This window comes from Echinops telfairi, unplaced genomic scaffold (genome assembly GCF_000313985.2).
Source record: "Echinops telfairi isolate 266 unplaced genomic scaffold, ASM31398v2 ScPeMD7_60;HRSCAF=208, whole genome shotgun sequence".
In the NCBI taxonomy this organism is placed as follows: domain Eukaryota; kingdom Metazoa; phylum Chordata; class Mammalia; order Afrosoricida; family Tenrecidae; genus Echinops; species Echinops telfairi.
Window position 1 is genome coordinate 16,307,611 of NW_022103958.1, and position 21,583 is coordinate 16,329,193.

A 21,583-nucleotide genomic window follows, 5' to 3' on the forward strand; every position below is an offset into this window, starting at 1 on the left:
TAGCACCCGCGGGCGTCGCACGCCGCGCTAAGGGGCTGCCCCGGGAAGGCGTGGGAGGGCGGGGAGAGGCGCCCCTTTAAAGAGCGCGCGCGCCACACTCGCGCGCTCACTCGCCATCGGCTCCCTGCTTTGGCCGCCTTGACCGACTCTGCCGAAGAGGAGGGGGCGTTCCCCAGACCATGGCATCCACCGAAGGGTGAGGGGGTTTTTCTGTGTTTCTGAGAGGCAGTGTGGCTGGGGGCGTGGCGGGGGGGAGCACTGGCAGGAAGGACGCGAGGTGGGGGCAGAGACGCCGGCGCCGCTAGCTGACAGTGGACCGGCCCGGAGGTGGGATGTTGGGGAGGGGGATTAATTTTCTTTCTTGGCGCTTGCTGCTTAAGGTTTTCCCGAGGACGCTGGCAGAAACCGAGTTTTATTTTAAAGGGGAGAGGTGCCGTGGAGGTGTGAAAGAGAGTGTAAAGAGGAAATCCTCTTGCGGCCACTTTTGAGATATGCGAACAATAAAGGACTGGGCACTGTGTGATCGGCCCAGGGACCCGGGGGAGCGGTGCCTGGGGTTCCCCGCCGGGCGCCGGAGGGGAATGAATGGGCCTGGGCGGGGCCAGGACCTGCGCGCCTGGCCTTGAATGCTGGGTTTGCAGAGTGGCGGAGAAGATGCTGGCCTGAGCTCATCTTTCCTTGACTGTCCCTGGGGAGTGGAATCGCCCAGGCTAACTGTAAGACAGGAGGAAAGGGATGTGGGTGCTTCCAGGAGGAGATGGGGCATCATAGGGTTTGGGGTAGGGGTATGGGTGAATGGGCCCCCACACTCACATTCAGGAAGCACTGGCTGCCCATTCTGCCAGGCGCGCGCCCTTGCATAAGGATAAGGATAGTTGCCTTTAGCAAGAGGGAGATGGCCTGCCTAAGACCAAAGGATCCTTGGGTTTTCACAGCCCAGAGGAAGAGTCTGGGAACCACGTCCCTGAATCAGTGTTTTCCATGTCCTTAGAATCCCTTTTTCTTGGGTTCGAGATCTAAAGTGGGAATAAAATGACAGGTTGGGGGCCGAATGCCCTGCTAGATTCCCAAAAAGACACTGACCACATTTGCTAGAGACCGCTCTGTCCGTTTTTTGCGTGGAGCAAGTCGCCTCTCCACTGGCCATAGCTAATCAAGAACACCTGAGGCTGGTGCTGTCCAGAGGTCCCTCCGATAAATTGCACAAACTCTACAGGTACGATTGTGGAACACCAGTCCTAAGGAGTGAAGCGCTGTTGTCCACGGCCAGCTCACTAGACTCCAGCCACCAACCAGGAAACTAGAAACCCAAACCCATTGCTTTCAAGTAGGTTCTGACTCACGGGGCTTCTAAGGCAATACTCTGTGCAAGCAGCAGAGTCACATCTCTCTTCCCAGGAGCGCTGGAGAGTTCGGATTAGCAATCTAGCACTTAACCAAGGCCTCCTTCCAACATGGGAAGATGTGTCAAATACTGGCTCTCGCGGTCCAGGAGAAGGAACTCATTCCTTCTTTGTATCCTGGAGTCCTTCCACAGGGCCTGGCATCTAGGGTGGCATGAGAGTTCACCTCCCCTTGAGCCTTGGGTACCTTTTGACTCTCCTTTCTTGATAGAGATGCCCCTCCTGAAAGAGAAAGGTGGGAGATTGTGCTACAGTTTAGAATCAACTATTCATAGCCCATATAGCTCCGCCTTTCCTGTTTAGTAATTAACGAAAAACCAAACTCACTGCCAAGAAGTAGATTCTCACTCCCGAGAATCCTGCCGAAAGAGTAGAACTGCCCCTGTGGGTTTCTGAGACTTGGAATCTTTCCTGGAGTAGAAAGCCTATCTTTCTCGTTTGAGCGATTGATGGTTTGAACTGCTGGCCTTAGGGTAGCAGCACAACATGTAACTCACTAAGAACCAGGGCTCCTTTCTTAATGACTGATCCTTCATATAGAAAAAAAGAACTTAAGGCAGACCTAGCTGTCTTTAGGGCCATTCTAGACCAATTCCTGCTTGTAAAGGCTGAAATCCAAATTGATCGTCTTCTTTTAGACAAGGCATCCAACTCGCTCCTCTTTTTGATGGCCGGGTAGGGAAGCGAGAGGTTAAGAGTACCCGCAATCTCAAGACAGATGTGTTGAGAGTGTCCCGAATCTGCGTCTGATACGGCCTTAACTTGAAGGCACACACGATTGTCAGCGTTTTGACAAAGCTCAAGTTCTCTTAATGCCGAGCCTGCACTGCACACAGTGAAGAAAAGATTGGCGGAAGGAATGTGCATCTAGGAGATGGATAACATTGAAAGGGCGTAAAACAAATGTAGAAAGCTCTGTGCATGCCCCGTTGTCATTAAAGGTGTTAACTAACTGGTCTGAGGTAGCAGTCTGTGGGTGGGGTGGGGCTTATCTGATGCCACCCTTCTCTCTCTTTGCTTCCAAGGCTGTCTACTGAGCACTTGTTGGGTGAAACTCACATGCTGAGCATTCTGTGGCGAAGCAAAGACCTCAGCAGTCTGCAAGCTAGCTTTTAGAGGGCTGGCTCTCATCCAGCACCTTTATTAGTAACTGCTTTATGTGGTTTGGTGAATTACCTTTCTCTTTCCCAAATCTTTGTTTAATGTGTCTAGTTAAAAAAATTTTTTTTTTCACTGAGCATCTACTCTCAGGTTGGTCTGCTTGATTAATCTTTACTCTCTAATAATATTGAAAGGGTTTCCTTGAACTATACATTAATGAGAATGAAAAAACAATATAGTTAATATTAGCTGCAGTCAGTTGATTCATTCGTGATGTTCGTATGTGTACCAGAACAGATCTGTGCTCTTTAGGGCTTTCCGTGGCTGATTTATCTCAAGTAGATGAGGACATACTACATGAAGAAGCCTTACTCCCCTGGAGCCTCTGGGTGGATTCGAACCTCCAAACTTTTAGTTAGCACCTGAGTGTTAACTGTTGCCCCCACCTTACCCTACCCAGGGACTCCCAACAATAGAGCTGTATGCTATCAGTTGGACTATTTTGTTTCCACTCTGTTTGCTGGTGAATGTTTGTGAAATGGAACCTTCTGGTGAATTGGCCATTTTGGTAAACATTTATAAAGGGGTCATGTAGGTATTACAGTTCACACCATATATTGATCACCAATTTGAAGGCATTATTAGAAGCATTCGTGAAGCCTTCTGGTTGAGTAGCCCTTTGTTTTCAGAAGCACTCATGCACATCATCACATCTGACTCTTCCTCTGACTGTGATGCAGGCAGGGCCATGACAATAGGTGTGAAGCACAAGATGATATAGGCTATAATGGTAGCTTTCCTAGAAGATCCCAGGTCTGGCAGAATCTCGGGTTGTCATCTGGAAATGTCAGTTCCAATGAAGGGTGTAGAGGATTTTGCCGGCTCCCTCCCCAGCCTTTGGCTCGCATTCCCTGCAGATTGTCTTTTGGAATAAGTCTTTTTTTTTTTCACCAGCCTTGGGCTTGATTGCTGCTTCTGTAGTGAGGATGCAAACACGGTCATGTTTTTTTGAGGTTTCTGATTATTGGCATGATTCCCACCTGGTTTCTATAAAAATCGACAGTGAACTCTGGTAGTTCCCAGGCCCTGAGAGGTAATTTTCCTGCAAAGCAAGGTCTAACTTGCTTCAGCGTTCAGCATTTTTTAAAAAATTCTTTCGGAGTCCCTTGACAGACTAGAATTACCCAAATGGCTTTTATGTCCCCAACTCCAATTGGAAGGAGATTATGAGTAGCCTGTGGCAGATAGGCTAGTGCCTATATTGACTCGGCCGCAGTGGAGTGGGGACCCAGTTGCTGTCGAGTTTAGGTGGGTGTTTGAGAACTATGTCCTTGGGGGTTGAGGAATGGCGAAGTCACCATGTGTATCAGGAACCCGCGGCAATCTGTCTCCTGATCGACTCTCAGGAGGACTTGGGTTTCAGTTTGACTTCGAGAGTAAATTAAACAGAAAATCGCAGGCAGCAGAAAAGCGCTGGCAAGTGGGAACCTCCTAGACTTATGATTTCAAGCCAATAGAAGCAACACATAAACATTGTCCGCTCTTGGGAATGAGGGCAAAGTCAGTGGGAGGGGGTGGGGTGACCCCTGAGTAGGCTGATTGGGATGGAAACAGAGGGGATGAGGTGGGGGCGCTGGAGGGGTTCCCATAATGTATGCCCTAGGCTTTACGGGAGTTTTCATTTCTCATTTTCAAGAATATAAAACCCAACCTCCTTGGGCAGAATAGGTATGAGTGCAACTAGGAGAAAACCATTCCACGTTTCAGTCCGTCCTGCGTGAGTAAATGACAGTGTCTCTGTAATTTTCAAGAAACAATTGCTAAAGTCCATTGAAGCCCGTGAAATGGAAAAGCCATCAGGACCGGTAGCCCCTTCTCTTTCCTTTGTGCTTCGGGGTTCCACGCTGTCTCCTGAGGCTTTGGCTTTAAGGGAAGGGCATACCAGACAAGGAACAGCCCGTAGGAGGTGACACTTGGGCAGTAACATCAAGCTTTCTTTATCATAACAAGGTTACTTAGCTGAGGGCTAGATTTCTCAGTCAGTGGGCCACGCGTGCTACAGATCCAGGGTTGCAAAGTGTTTGCTGTTTTTTTTTCCTTCACATTTCAAAGCTCTACACAGCTTGATTTAAATGAAGGTCTCCCTACCTTAAGGTGACCAGACGTCCCGCTTTTGGTGGGACAGTCCTGATTTTTAACAATTTGTCCCGCGTCCTGCGGTGTTTTAAAAAAGTCCCGATTTTTGGATAGAATGCACGACAAGCTAGGGAACGGCGGGAGAACGGGAAGGGAATATACGGCTTTCGGCTGCCATGTGTCTATTTTGCCAGGATATGAGTTTTATATTATTTTTGTTAATGTTACAATGTTAAACTTTAATAATAACAAATAATTGTTGAGAACTGATTATCGAGAACTGCTTATCAAAGTTCGCATTGTTGATCAGTTGTGAGAATTCGACCACCATTGTTTGGACTTAGTGAACAATGGCATTTTTTGGCATTGGCAACGACGAAAACATTTTGTAACTGTCTCTCAGACGATACACATCGTACTGCATGCTAGTGCTAGTTAAATAAGTGATGTCAACAAATCAGCTATTCAGATAATTTAGGTAAGTAATTTATTTATTTCATAAATACATAAATTTTCTTGAATTTAGCAGACAGTACTCATATTATTTATATTTTATAGTGGTGGCAAAATTATATAGACCAAATTTTTAATCAAGAACACCACCCCCACCCCCACCCCCGGTCAATGGTGTACCGCTTTACCAGTGTTAAAATCTGGTCACCTTACCCTACCTCTGTTTTGCTCCATGACTGTATTTACACAATGCCCAGATCACTACCTTACTCTCCTCCTCCGTGTGTGAACAGAACAAGGGAACAGCGCCTAGGTTAGGATCAGGAAAGGTGTGCATCACAGTTGCATCCTCTCAGCACATCTGTACGCTGAGCACATACTCGGAGAAGCAGGACAATACTACATGAAGAAGCATGTGGCACCAGGACTGGAGGAAGGTTTACTAACAATCTGTGATCAGTTGACATACCCTTGCTTGCTGAAAGCAAGGAGGACTTGCAGCATTTGCTGATGCAGATCAAGGATGGCAGCGTTGTGACGGATTGCAACTCCGTGGGAAGAAACCCAGACCCTCCTCACAACGGGACCAGTGGGTGACATCGTGATACATGGAGCTCAGGGCGAAGTTGTCGAGGATTCAGTGCTCAGTCAAGAGATCAAATGACATATTGCATTGGGTCAATCTGCTGCACAAGACCTCTTTCAAGTGTTGAAACGCAAAGCTTTTACTTGGAGGGCTAAGATGGACCTGACTCAAGCCAGAGTTTTTTTTCAGTGTCCTTGGAAACCTGTGAAGGTTGGAGATTGAATAAAGAAGCCCTAAAAAGGACAGATGCATTTGCATGAGGGTGGAGAATGCTGGAAGTCCCATGGACTGCCACCAGAACCATCTACATTGGAAGAAGTACAACCAGGACGCGCCTTCGAAGCGAAGGGGAGGTGGAGGCTCACGTACTGTGGACAGGCGCTCAGGAGAGACCAGTCCCTGGAGAAGGGGCGTCATGCTTGGTAAACTGGAGGGGCAGCAAAAAAGAGGAAGGTCCTGGACAAGATGGATCGCTGCAGGGGCCGCCTCCACGGGCTCAAACAAGAACAGTTGTGAGGATGGCGCAGGCCCAAACCGGGTTTCCTTATGTGGGACGCGGGTTGTCATGAGCCAACTCGACGGCACGAAACAGCAGCCACAAAATCATTACAGTCCACACTGATTCATGCCCCCATTGGACGTGGGAGCCTCTGAGCATGAACTGAAAGTACACTTGTTTTCCATCCCATCTTATAATCATTTCCATCTAAGAACTCACCCATCGCCTTAAAACCTCTAGCAAGGTAAATCAGAGCATCTTTTTTTCCTTTTTTTGAATACAATGTCAGTTCTGTCTGCCTTTGAAGAAACTGTCTGAAGAAACCCCACAAATGCCAGAGCCCGCCTTGCCTGCCCACTCCTCCCTATGCCCTGAACAGCTTGCTGGGGGCAGGCAGAAGGCTGCACAGAAAGGGTTTCTGAGTCCAGAGGAGCACAATTCGCTTTATTTCTCACAATGCTGCCTGTGCAGGCTGGCTCCTCCCCCTGCCTCGCCCCGCACCCATGCAACTGAGCACCAAGTGCCAGGCCCTTGGAGTGAATGAAGTAAAGGAGGGTTTAAAAATATCTCAGCGCTCCATCTCCACGTGCTTCATCATTGATTGCAGGCAGATGGGACACATTTGTTAGTGGAAGGGAAAGGACCGTCATCTCATTATAAATCTGTGTGCTTGGCTTTCCAGGACCAGACAATGGACCGACAAGACCCGGGGAGAAAAAGGTAGATCCCGCAACTGAAACAATGCACACCAAAACCACGCCCTTCTTTACATAGTGCTTTTTGAAAGAAAAAGAAAGAAAGAAAGGAAAAAAGTGGGGTTTTTTTAATTAAATTTTTTTCAGCTGTGTTGATTTTTAAATAGTTATGCCTGGATGTAGTTTCATTTCTTGGGCAAGCAGCTTGGTCCCCTGCCTGCTGACCTGCTGTCTGGTGTTTTTGGCAACCTCAGCAGCTGCTGGGATTAGAGAGGAATTGAGCGAGGGCTCTCCCTTCAGAATGGGACCATCAGCAGAACTCCCTTTGGGCAGCTGGCCTTGGTGCGAGTCTGACCCGCGGCCTCAAGGAGAGAGGACGGCATACGTCAAAGACCTTGGGTGGCCTCCTTGGGGACAAGGCAGGAGACGTTGCCCCACACTGCCCTGCACACTAGAGGCTTCGTTGAAATGGCTGCAAGGGCTTGCTTCTGTTACATTTGGTCGGAGAGGGGCCCCAGCTGTCCTGTGCTTTGGGTAATCTGGCGCAGAACTTTCCGTTGTGTGCGCTTGCTGTCCCACGCTCTCCCCCGCTGCCCTCAGGGGGTCACGGAGCTACTGACTCCGGCAGCAGTGGCTCTGGGGTCTCTGCCTCTCAAGCTTTTCCGTCTAGACTTCTTCTGAGCAGACTAGAGGGAACTCTGGGCCCGTGGACTGGACGAAGGTTCGCTCCAAAGCAGGTGTCCTCAAACTACGGCCCGCTGGCCACATTTATCCAGCCCGCCTGGTGTTTTTGCCCGTTTGTTTTTTCATTTCAAAATAAGATAGGTGCAGTGTGCATAGGAATTTGTTCACAGTTTTTTTAAACTATAGTCCGGCCCTCCAATGGGTCTGAGGGACAGTGAACTGGCACCCTGTTTAAAAAGTTTGAGGACCCCCGCTCTAAAGTATTGCTACAAAGTTACAGAAACGCTACATGGGAAGATTTTGTTTCCTACTAGAGCCTCTGTCTAAGGCTGCGCACGTCAGAATCCAGCACTCTTTAATGTGAACCTTGTCACAGCAGCAGTTTGGGCACACTTTAGAGACTCAAATTGTAATCGTTTTAAATGTCTTCTGAGATGCATAAACAGCAGTCTGAAGGAGCAAGATCAAAGCTGGAGGATGGATGGGGTACGATTTCCCAGTGAAATTCCTGCACAACTCTTGCTACCCTCCAAGAATTCCTGGACACAAAATCCCTGGTCTTTTCCTCATCGCTGCGGTCTTTCCAGTCCCTAAAACTACTTCACGGTCAGCCCTGTGATCATCTGTGTCCTTTCTGAAAATGTATCAAGCGCACCCCCTGGGAATCCCCCCAAACTGAGAGAACATGTCTGCAGCTATCTATGGATGGCAGAAACATGTGTACACTTGTTTTGTGTGGAATAATCCGTGCATAGGGACCCTTGTAGCAATAGTGTTTTTTTTTTAACTTTTCCTGGTGTGTGTGGTTAGATAACCAAACTCGGTGTGATAGAGGGCATTCCAGCTCACAGAGACCCCGTGGAACACAGCAGATGGGCCTCTGGGACTTTATGAAAGCAGGTTGCCGGATTTTTGCGCCATGAGTCAGAATCAGCCCGATGGCAGGTGGCTTTCTTCATCTGGTGGTGGCAAATGTAGCGGAGTGTTTAGCAGCTTCTGGAACTTGGAACGAGGAACCCTGGGGGCCTTGGGAGCTAGGCATTGGGATGCTTATAACTGCAAGGTCCTTAGTTCAGATTCACTGCAGAAAGATGATACTGTCTGCCCCGCTAAAGATGTACAGTTTCAGAAATACGATGCTTAGGGTAATGATTTGCCCAATTTCATGAAGGAGCTGCTGGCCCACTGGCTCCCGCTCTCACAGCCATTGCAGTGCATTGAGCTCCACAGAGACAGCGCCGGGCCAGGCAGAGCCTCGCGGCCGAGATAAAAAGATAACAACATGGGCAAAGGCGATCCTAAGAAGCCGAGAGGCAAGATGTCATCGTATGCATTTTTTGTGCAAACTTCCCGGGAGGAACATAAGAAGCAGCACCCGGATGGCTCTGTCAATTTCTCAGTTTTCTAAGAAGGGCTCAGAGAGGTGGAAGACCAGGTCTGTGAAAGAGAAGGGGAAATTTGAAGACGTGGCTAAGGCAGACAAGGCCCGTTATGAGAGAGAAATGAAAACGCATAACTTTCCTAATGGGGAGACAAAAGAAGTTCAAGGTTCCCAATGCACCCAAGAGCCTCCTTCAGCCTTTTTCTTGTTTTACTCTGAGTATCGCCCCCAAATCAAAGGCGAGCACCCTGGCCTGCCCGTCGGGGACATTGCGAAGAAGCTGGGAGAGATGTGGAGTCACACTGTGGCCGATGACACGCAGCCTGAGGAGAAGAAGGCCGCCAAGCTGAAGGAGAAATAGGAAAAGGCTATCACTGCGTACCGGGCTAAGGGAAGCCCGATGCTGCCCAAAAGGGAGTCGTCACGGCCGGGACAAGCAAGAAAAAGAAGGAGGAAGACGAAGATAGATGATGATGATGAATAAGTGGGTTCTAGGGACGTTTTTTTTCCCTTGTCTATAAAGCATTTAACGCCCCTGTACACAACTCACTCCTTTTAAAGAAAAAAAAAAGAAATGTAAAAAAAAAAAAGAGCTGCTGGACCTACCTCTCTTGGCCTGGGGCTGCTAGGTTTTGTTTGTTTGTTTTTTAGTGAGTGTTAAAAATGATGACCAAATCCCTCTGATTTGAGGAAGACATCTTTCTGTGGCCGGTGTATTTTTAAGAGTGGCAGTTTGCTCATCGCCCAACAGGTGGCAGTGAATGTCAGCGCTTTGTCTAGACGGGGGCGCTGTTAGGAAGCCTGGAGTCCATGCTGATTCATCGCAACCCTGTCCCACAGAATGCAGCGCTGCCCAGCCTCGTGCCATCCCCACCACTGTGATGCTTGAGGCCATTGTGGCAGCCACTGTGACAATCCTTCCCCTGGATGGTCTTCTTCCCTTTTGCTCCCTCTGCCTTACCAAGCATGATGTCCTCTCGTGATAACATGTCCAAAGCACACGAAGCGAAGTCTCGGCATCCTTATGTCCAAGGAGCGTTCTGGCAATACTTCTTCCAAAACATACATGTTTGTTCTTCTGGCGGTCTGGGGTACCTAGAATAGTTTGGCCAATACCATATTTGAGCTTTCGTTATTTTCCAGCCTTACTAATTCGTGGTCGAGCACTTGCATGCCTATAAGGTGGTTGAGAAGACGAAGACTCAGGTGAAGTGAACCTTAGCTTTCAAGGTGACACTCTCCTTCTCTAGCACCCGAGGAAGCCTTGAGCCCGATGCAGTACACCCCTTGGTTTGCTAGCTGCTGCTTCCACCAACACTGACAGCGGATCCAAGCAAAAGGAAATCCCGACCACTTGGACTGTTTCTCCACTTGTCAAGATGCTGCCCGTTGGTTCCGTTGTGAGGATTTCTGTTTCCTTTATATGGATTGTAACCCACACAGAAGGTGGTCGTCCTTGAACTTCATGAGCAAGTATTCCAAGTCTGCCTACCTTCCAGCAAGCAAGATTCGGTCGTCTGCAGATCACAGATTGTTCATAAACCCTATGATAACCTTCCTCCAATCCTGATGCCAAATTGTTCTTCATGCAGTCCAGCTTCTTAGGTTCCAGATGGGATTTTTCTGACATTAACGGCAATACCCCTTTTGCCACATCTTCTTCTGAATCCATCTTGAATTTCGGGCAGCTCTTGGCTGATGTATGGCAGCAAATGTTTTTGAATTATCTTCCGCAAAATTCTAATGGTGCATGATGTGACTGGTGATTGTAAATTTCCAGATTCCGTTGGGACACCTTTCTTTGGAATGGTCACAGATTTGGATCTGTTCTAGACAGTTGGTCAGGCATCTGACTTCCAAATTTCTTGGTAGTAGATGAGTGAATGCTTCCAGGAATTCACCAGCTTGTTGGACCATTTCATTGGGCATTTTGCCACTTCCTGGAGCCTTGTTTGTCACCAATAACTTGGTGCAGCGTGGACTCCTTCCGTCAGCATCATTGGTTCTTGCTTACTAGCTGCCTCTTGAAATGGTTGAAGGTCGACACCTCCTTTTTGGTACGTGGCTCTCTGTATTCCTTCTGTCATTTTCTGATGCCTCCTGTATTGCTGTCTTTGTACCCTAGACCCTTATGGATTCCCAATTCCTATAGCATTCCATTCCCTTGTGTTTAAAAGTAGTTTCTCCACAGAATAAATACGTCATTTGGATGAGGAGCCACATCGTCAATGTTCATGGCTACAACTGTGAATCAGTATAAGTGGGACTCTTCCTTCAAACTGGTTCAGCATGTGGCTGACTTGGCACACATGGCTGGGCTTTGTTCCTGGTGAGCGCCTGTGAAAGGAGTTTTTGTGGTCATTTTGCACACGGAGAAAGTGAACCTTGAAGACACCGATTTGATGCTGTTGTGAGCACCTTGATTTTTGTTATCCGATGTTACTGTTTTCTGTGATCCACACTTTGCTACTAATTAGCATATCTTTACATGTTTACAAGCCCGTTCTCTCTCTCTCTTATTGCACCGAGCAGGGATTCCTATCACTGTGGTCAGAAAACCCAAGCTAGCCACGTCTAGAAGGAAGAGATTAAAACTAAGAGACAGTGCAAGAGAAGAACAGGATTGGTTATGAAAAAGAAGTCTGTTTATCTTTGAATGAGAATGAGAAATTCTAAGAAAACCTCCCCTCCCCCACAAAAATAAAGTGAGAATAATGTTAGGTAACTGATGACCTTCTAGATATCAAACCAAGGAACTTAAAGGGAAGAAGCAAGAAGAAGAAGTGCACGAATAGAGAGAAGGTAGACAGAAAGGAAACCCTTTCTTCCCTGGGAAGGGTCGGGAAGCCAGCCCTGAGGACCCTCCTGGTGTGTTATTTTTATGTCCGCCTTCCCTTGTAAGGCCTGTTGGGATCTGATAATGAGCTTGGCTGGGAAAGTGGCCTCCAGACAGTGTGAGCAATGGCCCCTGCATCATCTTCGTTAGGGGATCTCGGCTGACACGCATCTCACCTCAGACTCTCTCGACGTCCCAGAGACCCTTGGGGAATTTATTCAGCTATTATTATGTTTCTATATTTAGATGAAATATGTGGTCCAGAAAAAAATATTGGATGAATTTCTAAGAATAGAGGGAAGAATAAAGCCTGGGTTTCAAAGGCGTCAGCTACAGGGAGAAGGGCAGGGGACCTGCCCACAGTGGCAGCACCTGCGAGGCCTCGGTTACAGACAGCAGCCTCCTTTCATCTCTTTAGACCGCTTAACACTTACGAAGGGACTGGAGCGGAGAAATGTCAGCATGCAAGGCTCTTTGGCTGTGGCTGACCAGATGAATGTGTGACTGCTAGACTCAAACGAGCAAGGCAGTGGCTGTTCTGGACTAGGGACTGGACCAGTTCATTCCCCATCTTTTTCCAGGTGAGAACTCCCGGGGAAGGAACCCTGGTAGGATGTGGAAGCAGCTGCTGGGAGTATCAGTAATCGCTGTACTTTGATCCCCAACATAGCTTTCTATTGCTCCTTCTGCCCTGTTACACTCGGCACACTAGATTGCCAGGAATGCTGCCAGAGCCCAGCCTGGCATCGCGCTGTACTCGAGCCAAGGAACGTATCTTCAATTGCGACCTTTGCATGTGGAAGCTGCACCGTGTCTAAGGAAGGCAGCAGAAGACGGAAGCATGTGAATGACGGTGTTGACAAAGATTATCGAAAGGGCAGTGCGCTACCAGAAGAACAAAACCCATCTGTCTGGCAGGAAGTCCAGCCTGGACACTCCTCAGAAACAAGGGGGCCACGATTCTAAGACTTTGTTTGGGGACGTGTTACCAGGTAAGACTAACCCCTGGAGAAGTCCATCTTACCTGGTCCGGGGTCAGCAAGAAAAAAGAGGAAGCGCCTTCACACGGCGGACTCCACAGTGGCTGAGACGCAGGCTCGAACAACCACAATTGCGAGGATGGTGCAGGATCGAGCATGGGACACAGGGTCACTGCGAGTCCCACCCAACTCAACGGCCTTCCAACTACAGCAATTGGTTCCCCTTTGTAAGGCAGCCATTGCAAACAAACGTCTCCTGTTGTCCAGTCACTGCTGGAAAGACCAGCACGTGTCCTGGGCAGCTGTGGGTCACAGCTAAAACTGAGGAAGGGGGACCCCTGAAGTCTCCCCTTGCACACCAGACTGTCTTCCCTCCTATTAGTCGCTGACCATCCATGCCTTTTCATCGTATTTTAGGACAGATGTCAGCTTTACCGAGACCTGGATATTCCGATAAAAGCAAGGACATTATTTTCTTCTCGCTCCAACATCTGAATTTGGAGTCTGTAGTAGGTACTGTGGGGGGCAGTGCAGATCCCCATCCTTCACCTGTAGAATTGGGAGATTTATTTGCCCAGCTGCTGGGAGGATTGGTGAATGATAGCGCTTAGCTAAATCCCCCTTGCCTCCTTCCCTAGCCCAGCTTCATCCAATGGCTAGTTGACGCAGAGATAGAAAGGGCTTTGACCTGGGACCTTTCTGTAGGGCGGTTGGCTCCAGAGCTCCTTGTATTACCTTTGCCCTCTGCCCACGCTGCCCCCTTTACTCCCTCACAGACACCAATGCTGAGAGCTCCCACAAAGTCCCCTGCAAGACTTCCCCAACACAGACTTGACATCTGTGAGAAGTCAAATTGGGAAGTTTTGAGACAAATAGATAAAATCTTACACATGATTTGTTCTTTGTGTGCAATGTTAGCAATTAATCATTGATCTAAAAACCAATGACCTTTTCAATGTTCTGATTCTGTGATGATTTTACTAATGTTTGATGATTACTTTCAATCTCAGAAAGAAAATAAACAAACTTGGTGAATAGCTCCAGTCTATAATTTGATTATTCTTCCCTCTATTCTTAGAAATCCATCCAATATTTTTTTCTGGACCACATATTTCATCTAAATATAGAAACATAATAATAGCTGAATAAATTCCCCAGGGGCCGCTGGGACGTTGAGAGAGTCTGAGGTGAGATTCGTGTCAGCCGAGATCCCCTAACGAAGATGATGCAGGGGCCATTGCTCACACTGACTGGAGGCCACTTTCCCAGCCAAGTTCATTATCAGATCCCAACAGGCCTTTACAAGGGCAGGCCGATGTAAAACTAACACACCAGGAGGGTCCTCAGAGTTCTGTGGGTTTCTGAGACTGTAACTCTTTACAGGAGTAGAAAGCCCAGTCTTTCTCCCGAGGAAGTGCTGGTGGTTTAGAACTGCCAACCTTGCAGATCGCAGCTGAACGGGTACCCACGTCATGCCCTCAGAACTTGATGCCTTCTGAGACTATAGTCCTGAGCCCCTAGTTCCAGCTAGAGGGCAGAGGCATGTTAACGTGGGAGAAGGAAAGCTATGAAACAGTGAGGGAGAGGTCATAGGCTGATTTGATTGGTGAAGCCAGGTATGAAGGCATTATCCATTCTCTCCCCTCGTCTCCAACCAACCTATAAACTCACACATCGATCTCCAAAGAGATTCCTCAAATCTGGACTCTCCTTTCTGATCCTGTGGCCGTTACATCAGTCTAGACAAGTATCAGCTGGCTCCTGAAAACTGAAGCGCCTCTTAAATTTCAACTCCTCAACTATCCCCTGGTCTTGCCCACAGTATGGCCCTTTCTCTTGGCCTGGACGACTGGCCACCCCCACCTGCGCCCATTCTTCTGGTGGCCGGTGTCTTCGGTTCCCAGTACCACAGTCACAGAGATAAGCGAGCGCCATGAAAGAACAGAAAGGTTGTTTTTTCTTTTCTAGAGGCTAAACGTTTAAACCAGTGTCTTAGTTATGTTTATTCCTTCCTTAACCCAAGGGAGCCCTGGTAGCATAGTCAGGTAAGCACTGGACTGCTCACGTCACGGTCTATGGTTCTAACCCCCCTGCCACTGTGTGCGGGGAGATGAGGCTGGCTGCTCCTGGGAAGAGTCATGGCGGGGGCAGTGCGTTGGTGGGTTTAGGCATTGCTTGGTTCCGCCAGTCCTCCCGTGGCACCTGCTTTCTCCCCGTAGACGCGGATCTCTGTCCTTTTTCCTCTTTTTTATTACTCATACATGATTGAGTTTCGGATCCACCCTGTACCGATATGACCTCCACTGACTGGTTGAATGCCCTGAAGTTGAGTGTGGAACAGGACTGTATTGCATTAGCTTACACGATGGACAGCGATCACCTTACGTTCGATGTGAGTGGGGAGCCCCGGAGGCACGGTGCTTTCGAGTTGGGTTGCTTACTGTAAGGTCAGCTGTTCCAAACCACCTGCCACGCCACGTGAGAAGGCGGAGGCTCTCTACTCCCGTGAAGAATTACTGTCGCAGAAACCAACCCCCGTGGGCAGTTCTGCCCCGTCCTGTCGGGTCGCTGTGAGTCCGAATCGACTAGACGGCAGAGGGTTTGGTTTGGAAATGTAACGTAAGTACATGAGATCACACGCATTGTTGTGGACGAGGATCCCAGCATCACGTGCTCTGTGGTTGCTGTAGTCCAGTCAAGTCAGCTCGACTCCCAGCAGCCCGGTGCAGAGCCGAGTGAAGTGCTGCCCAGGCCTCCCAATGGCTATATTTGAGCCCCTCGTTGCCGCCACTCTGTCAATCCATTGTGTCAAGGGTCTCCCTCTTGTTCGCTGCCCCTCTACTTTGCCAAGCATGATGTCCTTCTCCAGAGCCTGGTCCCTCCTGACAGCACGTCCAAAGTACTTGAGGTGCCAGCCATGCTTTTTAGGAGCATGCTAGCCGTGCTTTTTAAACCAAGACAAATCCGTCTATTGGTCGGCAGTCCGGGCACTTTCAGTGTTCTTTGGAGAACATAGTTTAACCCACAGCCACTGGTACCGTCCTATCTCCTTAGGCCACCAACTCAGTGTCACCATCTCTAAGTCCAGTCTCTTCCCCTTGTTGGTTTCCTCTCTGCATGTCTTGCTTAATAAGTTTAATCTTTAAAAATACATAATATATCTATTCTCTTGTTTTTGCTGGCTTCGCTCACTGGATCGTCAGCAGCAGGAGGGCAGGGGCAGCCTTCATCCTGTTTGTTCATGATGCCGTCCCCGGAGCTCACAGCTGTCCCAGCCCCAAGTATCCCGTGACCAGCTGGTCATCGGCCTCAAGCTGGGGAGTCAAGGAAAGCTTTTTGGAAGAGGTGGTGTCTGAGCTGGGCCTCTTCCAGAGAGTGGTCCCTTTGCAGCGCTGTAACAGAATTGTGAGCTGGGTTCTCTGTCTGCTCACCATCCTGGTATCTCTCTGAGGAGCAGGAGGGCATGACTTTCTTTGTGCCCCAGCTTATCAGCTTCACAATCACTGCCCGTGTAATTGGATTGCCTACTTTGAGACATAGCTATGCCAAGCAGAAAGAGGGGAAAGGGGAGAATGTTTAGGGGCAGGAAGACCAAGGTTGAAGAAACACATCATCTGTGCATATGGGCACAGTTCCCTCCCAGGTTCTGATGATCCCTTGAACATACCCTGCTGACCAGCCAATCACTAGTCCACCCTGCCAGCCCCCTTCTTTTTGAACTGCTAAAGAGCCCTGGTGGTACAGAAATTGTGCTGCTAACCACAAGTCAGCAGTTTGAAACCATTAGCTCCTCTGAGCAAGAAAGACAAGCTCTCTCCTCCCGTAAAGAACCTAACAGTCTCAGACACCCACAGGGGCAGGTCTTCCCTGCCCTAGAGAGTTGGAATTGACCTGATGGTGGGGAGTTTTTTTTAGCTGCTAAAGGTTAATAGAGTTCAGTTGGGCTATAAGAATAAGCAAACATTCTGAAGCCAGAAAACATGTGTTTTAGTCAATCATTCCCCATGCTGCTGTCTGAAAAAGGAAGCAAACTCCTGCATCTGAGGTTATTGTACATCACAATGATGCTCAATCAGATGCAAACCTCTGAACCTCCCTCATCTTCCCCTGGCTCCTCCTAGAACGAGACTTGTCTACTGTCAAATGCTTTCCCTTGTCTGTAAAGGAAAGCAAGACGAAGCCAGCCTACATAAACTTGATGTTCAGATAGGAAGAAGAGGTTTCTTAAATCAAATAAGGTTTTAAATTGCATCAGTGAATGCAACTCCAGGACTCCACCCTTCAAATGCTTATAAAACTGAAAGGGGAAAAAGAGAAGAGGTCACAGACACTGCTGTTAAATTGGTACCTTTCATCTTTAAAGAGATTCTGAATGTCTGCAATCATTCCCAGCAGTCGCCTTACACCGGCTTCCTATTGTGCTGGGAACAAAGGCCTGCAGTTTAGAAGCCCTCATCTTGCAGTCGGTAGGTGTGTTTTCTGGAATCCTACATAAAGAGGTTGCTGGTGTGTTGCCTGCAAATCTACCAGCTGCTATGGAATGAATTGTGCGTGCCACTTCCCCATGCCCAATGCTGCCAGGTCCTGAGCCATCCTCCAGGCCGGTGTGGATCCATAGGGTTTACATTTTCATTGGCTGATTTGGGGAAATAGATAGCGAGTCTAGTCCATCTTAGTCTAGAACCGTGGTTCTCAACCTTCCGAATGCCGCAACCCTTTAATACATTTCCTCATGTGGTGGTGAGCCCCCAACTGTACAATTATTTTCGTTGCTACTTCATAACTGTAATTTTGCTACTGTTATGAATCGGGCAACCCATGTGAAAGGGTTGTTCAACCCCCAAAGGGGTCACGACCAACAGGTTGAGAACCACTGCTGTAGAAGCTCCACTGCGGCCTGTTTGGCATCATAACAACAAACAAGCCTTCACTCACAGGTGGGCCGTGGTTGTGCCTGAGGTGCGCTGGCTAGGAACTGCAGCTTGGTCTCCTGTCTGGAAGACCAGCATTTTACCACCAGGAGGTTTGGGAGCCCTGGATTTCCTGAGTGGAATCTTTTTCTGGAGTCTTCGGGGGTGGGGGTGGGTGCTGGAATGTAGGGGAGTGTGTGCTGTGATCTGGTGGGTGTGCCAGCAGCCCATTCTGAATCATGGCGGCGTGCTCTCGTGTTTCAGGGTGGAACTCTGCTCCCAGGGATATTCAGTGGCTGATTTTGTTAGGAAGCAGATCGCCAGGCCTTTTCCCGTGGTGCCTCTGCTGCGTGGGCTTGACCTCCCAACCTTTCCATTCACAGCTGTCTGCACCACCTGGGGACTCAGCCAACTTTTTGTGTCTTGTCCCCCTTGAAGGGGAGTCTTGTGATGGGATGAGGGGCCCCTGTAAGAAGACCCTTTCTTGAGCCTATGCAAAAGTGTCTGGACACTTGGCATGCTCGTAACAAATGCTGGACTCCTGCACTCGGAGCCTGGGCAGCCAAACTGCTGTGTCTGGGGTGAGAGCAGAAGCAGCGGAAACAGAGAGCCCGGGGGTGGATTACCTGACAGGCAAGGTAAGCACTGGCTACATGTGCTTATTTACTAATCTGCAGTGAGCAATTTGATTTACCACCGATTAGTAAGTAAACACAGGTAAGCCTGTGTTACTGGGCGCGCCTCCTGCCAGGGAGAGACCACTTGAAAAGAGGCTTAGATTGTGTGTGGAGGTGCTGTGGGGCTGGGATAGAGACAGACACCAGCCATGCCTAGAAGGAGAATCATCAACGTGAAGAAAGATCTGATATTGTTCACGCAGATTCATAAGGAAGCGCAAGAAACCTGTGCTTACCTTACTGAGTACGCCAGTGTTGGCGGAGACCCTGTATTTCCAACTCCTCTCATGTAGAGGTCTTGTAGGAAGAACCCGTCATCCGTAGGTCCGTGGTTCCCTTGTGTGCTTTTTCCAACCCCCTGAGGAGGCTCTGGCGGTTCCAGCTCTGCAGATGGAACCCCCACAGAACTGTGTAGCAGTCACTCCCACCATCACCTCGATTCTGCCTCCCAGGGACCCTACAGGACAGGGTAGAACATCCCTATGGGTTCCTAAGACTGTAAATCATTGTGCAAATAGAAAGCCTCATCTTTTTCCTGAGGACCGGCTAGTGGGTTTGAAGTGCTGACTTTGCGGCTCTCAGCCCAACGTGTCACCCTCTATGCTACCAGGGTGCCTGTTCAGCAGCCAGAGCTGCCAGACCAGTTTTTCCAGCAGGGAGCCCTGCGGGCCCTCCCCTCAGCCAGCTGCAGGGTGATGTTGACTTCCCTCCAGTTCTGCGAGAGCCGGAGGGGGACTTGCCTGTTTCTCAGGCCGGCTCCGGCTGCTGCCTCGTTTTTTCAGCAGGGCGACCCTGCCACTTTGATGATTTACATTCCGTGACCTTGCGCTAACTGTTAGCTCCACCGGTGGGCCAGGGCCGCACCTAGAAAGACGGGGCAGAAACGGAGGGTGCTGGCACGCCGCTGCTCATCTGGTTCCTCGCCCGGCCGTGGTCCTGGCCGCCTTGTCCTCTGGCTTCCTCAGCAGGGTTGGATGCATTTGCTCCGGTATGTCCAGCCTGCTTTGGGTCGGGGTTGTTGATGGACGTCTTAGCACGAAGTGGGAACCGTGGGGCAGACGCACTGTTTTTAAAGGAGAAGAGAAAAACACTGGAGGGGTTGAAAAGTGCAGTGTGAAAGACTTGGAGAGGCCCCTGAATAAACAATGCAAGAATGGAAGCGTGAACACAGATAGTCTGTCGTATCTTCTTGGAAACAACTAGCAAGCAGTCGAGAGTACGTACCCCAGCTTGTGTTTCAGGCCCCTAGGAAAGAGCCAGCAAAGGCAATGCATGTGTGAAGTGCTGTGTTACTGAGGCACGCTCCCCTTGTAGGCGGCTGTAGCAGGACCAGGGTCTTAGACACGTACCCCTGTTTGTCCGAGGAAGCCCGTTAAAGCGCTCTGCAGCCAACCTGAAAGGGTCAGTGGTTTCCACCGCCCGGAGGGAGAAAGCTGAGGCAGTCTGCTTCGGTCAAGATGGACAGCCTCGCACACCCTTCTGAGGGCCAGGCCTGCCCTGTGTCATTGGTGGCTGGGAGTTGGAACCCATGCGAAGGGTTCTGGGTTCTAGGTCAGTCTGGGAGGACTGTCCTCCTGCGAAGCTACCGAGGTCTGCCGGGGAGGTGTCACTGTCCCCAGTTTCCAGAGCCAGAGCCTAGGGATCCCATCCAGCGATGGCTTTGGCGTCCACTCAGGGGACATTTAAGTGAATGTTGGAGTTGCTCGTGTCACAGGCCCACAGGAGAGTGGTTGAATAAGCACCCACTAGATGATGACTCTTGATGTTTGGGTGAAACATAGAAATGTGGCATCCTGGTGCACAGTGGTTACAGGCGTGGCCCCTAACCAGATGTCAGAGGTTCAAACTCACCAGCTGGCAACCACCTGTGGATTGACTCCTATGAAGGCTGCAGGCGGATAAGCCCTTGTGTCCCTAGGGTTGTCCTGAGGCAGAATCGACTGGGTAGCCCGCAGCAACAAGAACACACATGGGAATTTAGGGAAGTAGGGTGGCCGTAGGGGCATGTGACTCAGAGGGGCCCAGCCGGGGTTTAATGCTTCTCTTTGCTGTCAGGAAGTTCTTAATAACAAGGAGTCTGATATTTCCGTTTTGCTCTGGGCATCGTGCATTGTGAGGCTGGTCTTGCAGGGAAGCCACAGATCTGCAGGCCTGTCTCCAATCCTCCTCAGATCCGCAGGACGAAGATAATGAGCTGGAGAATAGCTGCCCTCGTGTACCAGAATGTTCTAGTAATATTCAGAATATTCTTGTAATGTTATTCGGTAGAATTAGTCTTCTGGGAACCAAGGTTATACGGTGGTTAAAAAGATGTCTTTTATACTCAGGAGGACCCAAGCATGGCTTCCTGGTCTACCACTTACCAGCTGAGGGACCTTAACTTTGATGAGACTCAGTTTCTTCATCCATTGACTGGGGAGAATGTGTCTCCCTCACCTGCTAGGATTTTTTGGTAAAGATTCAGGCGAAGGTATGTGACGGCTTTGTCGAGTGTTTGGGCTGTGTCCGCATGGCGACTCTCATCATTCTTCTTGGAATAGTATTGTTGCTCTCAAGCTGGCTCTGGCTCAGAGCAACCTGTGTGCAGCAGAATGAGGAAACAGTGCCATCGCTGTTACTTTGAGCCTGCTGAACGTTGGGCCCCAACTTTGCAAATTAGGCTGCTGGCAGTGGGTGCATGCCTACAGGTATGTTTGCTAATTCTTAATCACAGGTGATAAGATTAGAAAATAGATCTTGGACTTCTTTGATCATGAGAGGTATATTTGTGTTCTCGAAGGTTTGTTTGAAGATATTTCTTGGGTGTGGTTTTAACCCTGTAATATCAGGTCTTGCCAATTAAGGGGCTCCTACTCCACCCGTTCTTCATCCTTTCTGATATGTTTAAGGATAAGGCTGTATGTTTCTGGGGATAGAGAGGGAGGGAGCAGAAGGGGTGTCCAGCCGTAGGTCAGGTGGCCATCAGGCAGGAGAACTGTGAAGGGCAGCAGTGTCACTGGAGGAGGTGTTGACGGCCGACTCTTGCTTGTTTTAACATGGCAGGGCTCAGATCTCATCTCTGTGCTGTGCCTCCATCAGCCCCAGTCATTTGTGGCTCAGTGATCCCAACACCTTAAAACGCTTCCCCCTCCCTCATGAACCCTTGATAATTTAAAAATTATTATTTTGTCATATCTTGCCCTGTCCGACATCTCCCTTCACCCACTTTTCTGTTGTCTGTCCCCCAGGGAGGAGGTCACATG

General features: G+C 49.2%; 1 protein-coding gene and 1 pseudogene across 1 annotated transcript in view; both read left to right on the forward strand.

Annotated features, from left to right (window-relative positions):
* The first annotated feature begins 43 nt into the window (after positions 1-43).
* Positions 44-21,583, forward strand: part of SLC1A2 (solute carrier family 1 member 2) — a 170,001-nt gene continuing 148,461 nt past the window's right edge. The window contains exon 1 of the mRNA XM_004708293.3: positions 44-196. Coding sequence (XP_004708350.2) covers positions 180-196 — 17 coding nt within the window. The 5' untranslated portion in view covers positions 44-179. The remainder of the gene's footprint in view (positions 197-21,583) is intronic.
* Positions 8,816-9,397, forward strand: LOC101656189 (annotated as a pseudogene).